Source organism: Ceratotherium simum, chromosome 39, assembly GCF_057802395.1.
Source record: "Ceratotherium simum simum isolate JZ-2026a chromosome 39, ASM5780239v1, whole genome shotgun sequence".
Classification (NCBI taxonomy): domain Eukaryota; kingdom Metazoa; phylum Chordata; class Mammalia; order Perissodactyla; family Rhinocerotidae; genus Ceratotherium; species Ceratotherium simum.
The window spans coordinates 11,176,460-11,188,474 of NC_141938.1; the positions used below are offsets into that span (position 1 = coordinate 11,176,460).

Consider the following 12,015-nt stretch of genomic DNA (forward strand, 5'->3'; position numbering starts at 1 on the left):
TCGATGCAGCTGGACTTACGCTCAACTGGGTTTCAGGAGCCTCTCAATTGGTCTCTGGATTTCACAAAGGGAATTGATCCATGTAGTTGAATCAGTATGTCCACGTCGGGAAAAAAGTCTAGGGTTTCCTGTTCTGCCATGTTGCGACATTACCCCTAATTACCTCTTCTTAAAGCCCACCGTAATAACTTCACTTTAACTTAATTTCCTCTTTAATGACCCTATCTCTAAATAGAGTCATGTTCTGAAGTGCTGGGAGTTAGAATTTCAAAATATGATTTTTGAAGGGATATAATTGATCCTACAACAATGCTATAACATGGATGAATGTCTGAAACATCACGATAAGTAAAAGAATTCGTACAGAAAAGGCCACATACTATATTATCCCATTTATAAGAAATATCTAGAGTTAGGTAAATCTGGGAATAAAGACAGCAGATTGGTGCCTGCCAGGGGCTGAGAGAGAGGTAATGGGGATTGGCTGCTTAATGAGTATGGGGTCTCCTTTGAGGTGATGGAAAAGTTTCGTAACTAGATAGAGGAGAAGATCGCACAACATTGTGAATGTACTAAACGCCATGGAATTGTACACTTTAAAAGGGTTAATTTTATGTTATGTGAATTTCACATGTTACACGAATTTGTGAATCTGATGTTATGTGAAAGGCTGTATGTTTTTGTATTTGTGTGTACGTAAAGAGATAAAGCCATGTGGCAAAAGAGTAACAATTAGTTAAGGTACATGGTTGTTCCTTCAAATTTTCTGTGACTTTAAAATGTTTCAAGTAAAACTTTAGGAAAACAGAAAGGACTTGATGCTTTATTATTTTTTTTCTAGCCATTTCCATCATTTTAGGCTCATCTCTTCCAAAGGCTAAAGATAATGGCTTGTCAGCGTAAAAGAGGAAATTAAGTCGATTCTAAAAAAAAAAACAACTAAAAGTGAGTGATTAAAGAAAAACACAGTCATATCCCACAGACTATCTCTGTGTTTAAACTTCTCCGAGTAGAAGGCAAAGTCTCTTGGTATTAATGCCCAAGCTTCGCAAAATGTGTGTATCTCTCAATATAATGTTTTCTGGCCCGTGGTTACACAGGAAAAGTTGATATTGACATCAAGCTAAATACAAGATTTTAAATAAAACAGTGTATAGAAAAGGTGTCCCAAGTGATAAGAAAAGAGAGTGTGTGTTTCAGGTATTGCTGGTGCCCAGAGGTTATCACATCACACTCAATGTGAGTCACTCTCTGCTGTTACGTGCTTGTCCCGAACTTGTTTCTTCAGGGACCATCTACATTTTGGCAAAAACAAAGGTTAACCTTATACAATGAGTCCCCCAAAAGTTGAGAGAGTGAAGAACGTCTTGGAAAAGGAAGCAAAGGAAGAGAAATATGACTTCATCCCAAACAAAACAGACTGTTAACAACTATGCTCGTTTCACAGTCAACAGGAAGCAACGTTTTAAGTATTTCATATCCTAGCATGATAGCTTGTTACTGATACGTAACCCTTTCAGTGGTTTGAGCTATATTTCAAGAAATTGGTTGAGAGTTTGGGATTGATGTAAAATACAACTTTTCCTATTTAAAATAAAGGAATACAGGTTCCAACTGACAGCTTTGTGTGCATCTGCTTTTCAGGCATGGACAACTGACATTAAGCAGGAGATACTTATCTTGAGAAGATGTTAGTGTGGATGACACATGGAACTAGCAGAAAATATGAAGGTGGTGTGCAAAGGATTAAAAGCTGATGCACACATCTAGACTCCTAACAGTTTCTGTGCCATCTTTCCCTCTTCCCCTGTTCTTTAGAGCAACATGGCTCAGCCACAAATAACTTCAATCACGGCTTCTTCCATTCATTCCTACACCCTTCCATCCACCCGTCCACCCATCCATCCATCTTTGATGCAAGTCAACATGCTAGGTGTTGGGGATCCAAGACCCACTGCCCAAGTCTCCATATCTTGACTTCTCTTTCCAAACTCCCATCTGTTCCAGCCCTTCCTGTTTAATAAACATTGATGTGCCCGTGTGCCTTGGGTAGCAGTTATATAGAAATGAATGATAGCAGGAGCCTTGCTGTCCAGGAACTAAAGGTCTATGGCAGTGTTACTCAAAGTGTGGTCCATGAACTGTTATTGGCCCTTGAGGAGAAAGGGACCTTGGAAAGATTATCAATCTACAGCATCACTAAGCTATGGTTCAACTGACATTTCTTCCAAAGAATGACTTTCTCAATGAAGGAAGCAGAGTGTGGAATAACCTTCTGGTGCAAGCTCCTTATCTCCATGCAGACTGCCCCAACTGCTTTGAGTCCTGGTCTAGAATCTGCTTGGAAAGAAGACTTCATGATATATGTCAAATCCAATTTGTAAAGTCTGGCTGTATGGTGTGCTGAGTTGAGAAGCTCCATCCAGGCTCAGAGGTAGAAAGCAATGAGATCAATTACTAATGTCTGCCATGGGTTTGGGAATAGAAAGTGGTGACACGGTACAAAGAATTTGCTGATAGTTACTACCATATATCAAGTCCTTAGCATATGTCACTTATTCCTGCTTCTGTCTTGGTTACACCTTGTTTCCACCTGTCTGACTCAGTTTTGGTTTGAGCAGTGCTCTTGGTAACTCACTCTGTCTTGGCCTTGCCTATGACTTCCTGCAGTGGGCAACGCTGTTGAGGGTAGCCTGGCTCTCTAGTCTCTGCCCTTTCCTCTGGCTCTGTTTGTGGATATACAATAAGCTCATGGACATTAGAATCACCTGTGTCTAGACCATTGCATCTCCTCAGTTTTGGAGGCCTCTCAAGAATGGAATTTAGAGGTAGAAATGTCTCAACCCAGGGAAGCTGCCTCCTAGCGATTCCACCACCACCACTGCCTCATTATTTAACACAGCAAAATTCTGCTAGATATCAGGATTGTTTTTATTTTTGAGCATTGTGTCCATTTGCAGTAATAGGATCCCTTTTCTCCTCCTCCTAATTAGATCCAAACAAAAAGACTTGGATATTTGTCACATTCAATTATCCACATCAATGCTGCCCATCCTTCCTGTGCTTGAGAGATGAGTAAATGTTATTCCATAATCCTCTAGGGACAATCCAAATATCAAAGGCTCTAGGCTCCCACTGCAACCAATTTTCTGTCTAGCAGAAAGTGAGACCCAGAGGGGTTTCTGATGCAATAACTCTCCCTGGAGCTTCCATCCCCAGATGATGAGGTCTATCTCTGCACAGAGGCAGCACTGGTTAAGCCCAGGATGCTGGAATCTAGAGAGGTTTTATCTGAGACTGTCTTGGAATGAGGGGGGTTGACATGCTCATGGGGTGTTGAGAATGGTCCCTCTCTCGACACACAGACCCTGGTAAATGGGAGAAAGACCTTGCAACCCAGCCTTGTGGGGATCTGGGTCGTCCAGGCATGATTTAGAGACAAGACATTAGTGTCAAGATGGATCCAAAGAACTGCTGATGTTGTTTCCCACAAACATGCTGAGTTGAGTCTGTACACATATTCAGATGGAAAGATGGATTCTTGTCTACCTCTTTGATATTTGCCAACGTGCAGGGAGATGTCTTGTTGTTAGACTGAATGCTTACTCTTTCCGTGTCTGTCTTCATCGCTATGAACCCAAGAAGGCCAGGCCTATAGACAGCAGGAAGTCATCTCTGTTGATGTTCAATCCATGTTGAAGATCAACCCGTGTTGACCTTCCATAAAAGCTGTTGGAAGCAGCCACGCATGGACACTTGACCTTGGTCATGAGGCTGGTACCAGAACAACGTTTCTGACATGAGTTGGGGGCAACTTTGCCTCACCTTCTGAGGATTGGCCATCCACAACAGTGATCCCCTGGGGAAATTCTCAGTTCTGAACACCTGGGCAGAGGAGCTGAGCAGTAACTCCAAGAAAGAAGCCACATCCAGTGTTGAGAGAGCTTAGGATTTGGAATCAGACAGATGGGAGTTCAAATCTGGCTAGAGATTCTAAAAACCCAGGGGTTTGCACTTTTTAAAAGATGCATCAATAACAGTGGGGCCATCTGGGCACCTTAGAAGGAAAGGTGAGTTTGGGGGCACAGAGTACAGAGTGTGTGAGTGTATGTATGTGTAAAAAGTCCTGAAATATCTATTACAGTGTTTGGGGAGAGTGTGTAGAATGCCAAGAGAAAAATAGGGACTTTGAAGTCAAATCCCTATTTTGTTCAAATCTTGGATCTGTTACTTCCTTGCTGGGTGATCTTGGACAAGTCTCTATGCTTCTCTGAACCTCTGTCTTCTCATCCAAGTAATACATATAAATAACAATACCTACAGGCACTGTTTTCTTTTATTGTGATAAAACATACATGACACAATTTACTATTTTAACCACTTCTAAGTGCACTGTCCATTGCGTTAAGTGTATTCACATTGTTGTGCAACCATCTCCACCATCCATCTCCAGGACTGGAGGATTAAAGCACTAAGCACGTAAAACACTTAGCCAGATGCCTGCTACACAGTCAGCACTCAGCCGGTGTCAGCTCCTATCAAGGTGAGGACGTGTGAGTGGACAGAGCAAGACCAGGTTCATTTGGACACTTAAATAGCCCTGGACAGGAGTCTGCAGTAGAAGCTATTTTACCAGCTGGGAGACTTGCTGATTGGGGGGATTGCTTGGCTATAAGTTGCCTGAAAGTTCTAAGGATTAGTTTTTGTTTTTGTTTTTTTTCTGTATGGATTCGTGGAAATAGTGAGATATTCCTGGGATTTATGCTGTGTCTGAGCTTAAAACAATTTTACAGTAAACATCTGGAAGAGGAATTGTTGAGTAAAGTCCATGCAGGTTACAGTTATGCTGTCTCTAAGCCAGAGGTTCTCAATCAGGGTCATTCTGCGTCCCGGGGATATTTGGCCATGTGTGGAGGCATTTTTGGTTTTCATAACTAGGGGTGGGAGGGAAGTGCTTCTGGCATCAAGTAGGTTGAGGCCAGGGATGCTGCTAAACTTCATATAATGCACAGAACAACCCCCCACAACAAAGAATTATCTGTCCCTAAATAATGCCAAGGTGGAAAAACCCTGTTGTAAGCCAATGGAGTTGGGAATGAGTGGATTTTTAAAGACTCTGCTAAGGGACCTCAGAGGCCAGAGAAGGAGCAGGTGGGTTTCTACCCAGTAAGGACAAGGGCATCACAGAGCAGCACTAATGAGGATGAGCTGGACCAGGTCAGACTTGACCATGGAAGGGGTCATGATGTTGAACAATAATAACAGGAGTCGACATTAACAAGAATGCCCTAGGTACCTGGCACTGTGCTAAGTACAGATCATCCAGCAAGCAATCTTTAATGCTTTTCCCCTCCAGAGAATTAGTAGTATTTAGAATTTGTTGAGCACTTGCCACGTGGCAGGCACTAAACTCTTAACACTCACCCTTTTTTTTTTTTTAAATTTTTTGTTTATTGCAGTAACATTGGTTTATAACATTGTAAAAATTTCAGGTGTACATCATTGTACTTCTATTTCTGCGTAGATTACATCATGTTCACCACCAAAATACTAATTGCAACCCATCACCACACACATGTACCGAATTATCCCTTTCACCCTCCTCCCTCCCCGCTTCCCCTCTGGTAACCACCAATCCAATCTCTGTTCCTATGTGTTTGTTTATTGTTATTATTATCTACTACTTAATGAAGGAAATCATGCGGTATTTGACCTTCTCCCTCTGACTTATTTCACTTTGCATTATACCCTCAATGTCCATCCATGATGTCACAAATGGCTGGATTTCATCATTTCTTATGGCTGAGTAGTATTCCATTGTGTATATATACCACAGCTTCTTTATCCATTCGTCCCTTGATGGGCACTTAGGTTGCTTCCAAGTCTTGGCTATTGTGAATAACGCTGCAATGAACACATGGGTGCATGTACCTTTACAAATTGGTGTTTTCAAGTTCTTTGGGTAAATACCCAGCAGTGGGATGGCTGGATCATATGGTAGTTCTATCCTTGATTTTTTGAGGAATCTCCATACTGTTTTCCATAGTGGCTGCACCAGTTTGCACTCCCACCAGCAGTGTATGAGAGTTCCCTTCTCTCCACATCCTCTCCAACACATGTTGTTTCCTGTCTTGTTAATTATAGCCATTCTGACGGGCGTCAGATGATATCTCATTGTAGTTTTTATTTGCATTTCCCTGATAGTTAATGATTTTGAACATCTTTTCATGTGTCTGTTGGCCATCTGTATATCTTCTTTGGAGAAATGTCTGTTCAGGTCCTTTGCCCATTTTTTAATTGGGTTGGTAGTTTTTTTGTTGGTAAGATGCATGAGTTCTTTATATATTTTGGAGATTAAGCCCTTATCAGAAGTATGGTTTGCAAATATCTTCTCCCAATTGTTAGGTTGTCTTTTCGTTTTGTTGATGGTTTCCTTTGCTGTGCAGAAGCTTTTTAGTTTGATGTAGTCCCATTTGTTTATTTTTTCTATTGTTTCTCTTGCCCGGTCAGACGTGGTGTTTGAGAAGATGTTGCTAAGACTGATGTCGAAGAGCGTACTGCCTATGTTTTCTTCTAGAAGTTTCACACTTTCAGGTCTTACATTCAAGTCTTTAATCCATTTGGAGTTAATTTTTGTGTATGGTGTAAGGTAAGGGTCTACTTTCATTTTTTTGCATGTGGCTATCCAGTTTTACCAACACCATTTGTTGAAGAGACTTTCTTTTCCCCATTGTATGTTCTTGGCTCCTTTGTCAAAGATTAGCTGTCCATAGATGTGTGGGTTTATTTCTGGGCTTTCGATTCTATTCCATTGATCTGTGTGTCTGTTTTTGTGCCAGTACCATGCTGTTTTGGTTACTACAGCTTTGTAGTATATTTTGAAATCAGGGAATGTGATACCTCCAGCTTTGTTCTTTTTTCTCAGGATTCCTTTAGCTATTCGAGGTCTTTTGTTGTTCCATATAAATTTTAGGATTCTTTGTTCTATTTCTGTGAAAAATGTTGTTGGAACTTTGATAGGGATTGCATTGAATCCATAGATGGCTTTAGGAAGTATGGACATCTTAATTATGTTAATTCTTCCAATCCAAGAGCATGGAATATCTTTCCATTTCTTTGTGTCTTCTTCAATTTCTTTCAGAAATGTTTTAACACTCACCCTTTGATTTAATCTTTACAACAATGCCTGTGACCCAGATTACTCCCATCCATTTTATGGATGAAGAAATTGAGGGTGAGTAGCTTCACAAGGTCATGCTGCCATAAGAGAGTTGAGCTGGGATCCAAGCTCCTGGGTACACTTTCCCAACCACCAATCCATACAGCTCATGTCCTCTATTTCTTCTGCCTGGAAGAACTTTCCCTCCTCGAAAACTCCTACTTGGTCTTCAAAATTCAGCTCCAATGTCTCCTCCTCTGTGAAGCCTTCCCTGTCCCCACCCCAGGCAGAGTTTAATCCTCTGGGTCCCCAAAGCATCATGCATGTGTCTCTATTACATTTCTGATCATACTATTCTGAAATGATGTGAACAATGCTTGTTTTCCCTCTCAAACTCTAAATTCTATAATCACAGAACTAAGTTATCTTACTTCCTTACATCATGGACTGACTTTGGAAAATGCTGCCAGTGAGGCAGCCCATTCCATTTTTGGTTGGATTTTGCTGTTAGAAATTTCTTCATTAGGATGAACCACACAGCTGGGCTTACTAACATCCACTTCCCAGCAGCAGGAAGCAGTTAGTTCTACTGCGTCCCTCTCATAGAAGCTCTTCAGATACTGAGGGCACCTGTCACCTGTCCCAAGAGGCTTCCCTGACCATGTCCTGTGGGGTCCCCAGCCATTTCCTACAGAATGTTGTACTCACTTCCCTCACTGTACTTCCCTCTATCACATAGATCTTGTCTATTTATGTCCTTGTCTGTCATTGGTATCCTGGTGGAGAATGTGGGGGTCCTGGGAAGCAGGGAGCTTGCCCAGGTGGTTCAACTCTGAATTAGTGTGTGACTAATTTTGTTGAATGTATGGGTGAATGGCTGGTTGAGGGCTTGGATGTGATAGGAAAGTTAGGATGGCAAATAACTAAAGACAGCTTTAAAGGCCATCTGAGTGAAGAGGGAAGCCTTAGGACAAAGAGTTCCCGTGAGACCCTCAAGAGAACGCACTTGCCTTTAAATGGCCAGTCTTGCTGCTTTCCTATCTACATACAGTTGGGGATGGACATCCTTTCTGTCCTGCATGTCCATTGTTGGAGTTGTGTGTGATGTATGGTATTCCAGGGCAATCTGGGTTTGCTGGGGGCGTGGAGTTGCCAAGGGAATTAAGCATTCCGGCTTTAAGTATGCAGCTCTTTCTGGTCCATGGTCATCTTTCTTGTTCACCTCATTCACTGGGGCAATATTGATTAGAGACTCACAATCTTCTAGACCTAGTGTCTTACCCTAGTCCTTGAAATTGAGTCAGACTACCCACAGGTCACTACTCTCCCATCCAATGCAGCAAAGTCACCAATAATAGCTGAGCTGATTGGCAACTGTCCCTCACCCAACCCCAGTCCATTTGACCTCCAACTTGCTGTCACCCAAGTTCCTCTCTGGTTCACACTCCCTAGATTCACAGTCTGAATTCACAGATTGACCCCAGTGCTGGCTCTTCGTAGATTTCTCTTTGCTCCAGATTCTCATCCAGGCGTTTGGACTCAGGCCCTCCTCTCTGTTTTCTTACTTGCTTTTTTACTTCAGCTTCATCATCACCTATTTTACATCCCAGTCTTGGAATCTCACCTCTTCTTTGGCCCCAGGACCATTGGGATGAGGGATATTGAAACATTCAATTGTGTCTATGTTACTGTCATTGACTTGGACTTCACAATTTGGACTACAAGCGTCAGTGGGTAGCTGACTGGGGTGTGGCCAAATATCTTGCTTAGAGAATCAAGTTGCTGCTCTCCCACCCCATGCCTGTGACAGACATCACTCATTGATTGTGGCGTTGGTCCTACTGATTCTAGCTGTAACCTCATCAGTCTTCTCAAGGCACCACTCTAGACAGCCACTACCAGTCGATGGCCTTTGCCAGGTGGGATGAAAATTATTTGCATCTTGATATAGGTCTCCTGTTGTTTCTTCAGCAAAGATATGTTATGTAAAACATGGGGGATGTGAATCAATCAGTGGCATCTGACTTCATTCTCGTGAGTCTCTTCAGTTGCTCAGGGTCACATCAGCTTTTCTTCTCCCTGGTGGCTGCCATGTTTATCATGGGCCTTCTGGGCAACACCCTTCTGCTATTTCTGATCCACATGGACTCCAGGCTCCACACACCCATGTACTTGCTGCTCAGTCAACTCTCTCTGTTTGATATTGGCTTCCCCCTGGTCACTATCCCCAAGATGGCATCAGACATCTTGCAAGGAGAAGGTTCCATCTCCTTTGGGGGTTGTGCAGCTCAAATATTCTTCCTGATGCTGATGGGTGTGGCTGAGGGCATCCTGTTGGCCCTCATGTCCTATGACCATTATGTTGCTGTGTGCCACCCCCTGCAGTATCCTCTGCTCATGAGGCGCCAGGTGTGCCTGCTCACGCTGGGCTTCTCCTGGTTGGCATGTGTGCTCAATGCCTCCATCCAGACCTCTATCACTCTGCGCTTCCCCTACTGTGCCTCCCGCATCGTGGACCACTGCTTCTGTGAGGTGCCAGCCCTGCTGAAGCTCTCTTGTGCAGACACCTCTGCCTATGAGTTGGCGCTGTCCACCTCGGGGGTGCTGATCCTTGTGCTTCCCCTTTCCCTCATTGCCACCTCCTATGGCCACGAGTTGGGGGCTGTTCTACGCATGCGCTCAGAGGAGGCCCAAAACAAGGACTTCACCACCTGCTCCTCGCACATCACAGTAGCGGGACTGTTTTATGGAGCAGCCCTGTTCATGTACATGGTACCAGATGCCTACCACAGTCCACACCAGGACAACATGGTCTCCCTCTTCTACAGCCTTGTCACCCCCACACTCAACCCCCTCATCTACAGTCTGAGGAACCGGGAGATGCGTATGGCTTTGGTCAAAGTGCTCAGTAGAGCTGGATTCAGGCCAGAGTGATGACCATGCAGGGGGCTACTGGCTCATCCCAGTGGTCCTCCATCCCACCATCTCCCCAAAGCACTAATTTGTGGTGTAGCTGCTGAGGCCTATGTTGAAGGCAAGTGTCTTTCCAGCTTCTTCCCATCCCATGATGAGCTGGGCTAATGTTTTCTCCCATGGACTTGTGTAAATCAACCATAGCAGTCCCAATCACTTTTGTTATATTCCTTAGTACTATTTACACAAATGGAAGGCCCTACTTTGTAAAGTCGAGATCTCCTTGTTATTGAATTCATAGTTATACTAGTAATAATTAACATTTGTTGACGAATTTGTCTGCTAAGTGAGTGTTACTTCATCCTCAAGACAATTTTGAGGTGTAGGGACTATCATGTTTTATATGTAAGAAAAAAAAAAAGACTCAAAAAGGGAAGACAACCCAACAATGGTCGTAATTCCGGAAGGAGGTAGAGCTGGGACTTGAATCCATGATCATTTGATGCCAAAGACAGTCCCCCAACCACTGTGCTGTTTGACTGCCAAGCAGAGATGCACTGACTGCCATAGGTTAGAGCATGCGTGTGTGTGTGTAAAGATGGAAAACCATGCATATCATTTTCTTGAATGAAATATGGAGTTATTCATTTAGAAGATTAAAAATAAATGCTCTATGTTTGCTTCTAAGTCCAGCCTTGAAATCAGTTTAAAACCAGAGTAACTGAAACAAAATATCCAGAGCGCAAACATTGAATATAAATCATTCATTTGTTTGCACCATGTGTTATCATATATTTGAGCCTCCTTAATTTTGTCCTTTAACTAGGTGGTTAAAAATAAATTCTTGAATTTTTAAAAAGAGATTTAAAATTATATATTTCCCAGAATATAATGTTTGCTTTTTCCTTTATTCCCTCCTGCTTTTCTTGAGATTCTTTTTTTTCTAATTTCTACAAATTCAAGATTAAGTTAAACATTTTTCATCAATTAAAAAATATTTTAGATGAGATATGTCTACTCAATCACTGTAGTATGTATTTTTCAATGTTTCCTATATGGTAATTCTGTGCGTTTTTTACTATTGTTTTATAAAATATTTAAAAGGTATTTCTAAAGTTTCGTGTATTGAGGCAATTTATCCTTAATTAAAATTTACATTATTTCATTGTACTCAGATAGTTTTCTTTGAATTATTTCCATTTAAAGGAATTAAGTTTTTCTTCCATCATCTAAACATATGGTCAAATTTTGTTAGAGACTATAGACTCTAAAATATGTATTCAGTTGACACAGAAGATAGATTTGATGTATATCAAATAGATCTACTACACAAATAATATATTTAAAGAATCCTTATGAATAATTTTATCTAGTTGAATTGGTATAGTCTGGGAAAGGTGAATTAAGTTTTTATGTACTCTTAAAATTCACTTTATTTCTTTTCTTTTATGCAGAGGAATTTTTATTTGCCTCTGAGATTTGCAACACTTCATGACATCTTTAAAGTTAACTTGTTTAATTCTTTTAATCATGAATTCAGTCCTTTGGGTGATAATGAACTGATCTAGCAGAGGCTTTGTTGAAAACTGGAAGAAATCATAAACATCAAAGAAGTTAGGTTTGTCCACACACCACTCAAGGTACCAGGTAAAGATCGTTTTTCCAGTGGTCTTTAATAAAGCTATATGATACATGCAAAAGTAATTTATAAAATTTATACCAAAAAAAGAAAAGAAGGACTATCTAACCAATTTCCTTGAGGCTAGAGTAACCTTGATGACAATTTGGAAAAGAACAATGGAAAAATGATTTCTGTCCCAGTTCACTTACACATCTTGATGCAATCATTGTATGTGTTATGGTAGCTGATGGAATCCAATTGAGTATTAAAAAGAAGATCTTTTTGGATAATGTTAAGATTTATTCCTGGATCCAAATGCTGA

General features: G+C 41.5%; 1 protein-coding gene across 1 annotated transcript; it reads left to right on the top strand.

Moving 5' to 3' along the window:
• The first annotated feature begins 9,105 nt into the window (after window positions 1–9,105).
• On the top strand, window positions 9,106–10,159 carry OR2Z1 (olfactory receptor family 2 subfamily Z member 1). Its single transcript, XM_014790401.2, has one exon. It carries the CDS (start codon window positions 9,152–9,154, stop codon window positions 10,091–10,093), a length of 942 nt encoding a protein of 313 aa, XP_014645887.2. The 5' UTR covers window positions 9,106–9,151; the 3' UTR covers window positions 10,094–10,159.
• Window positions 10,160–12,015: the final 1,856 nt, after the last annotated feature.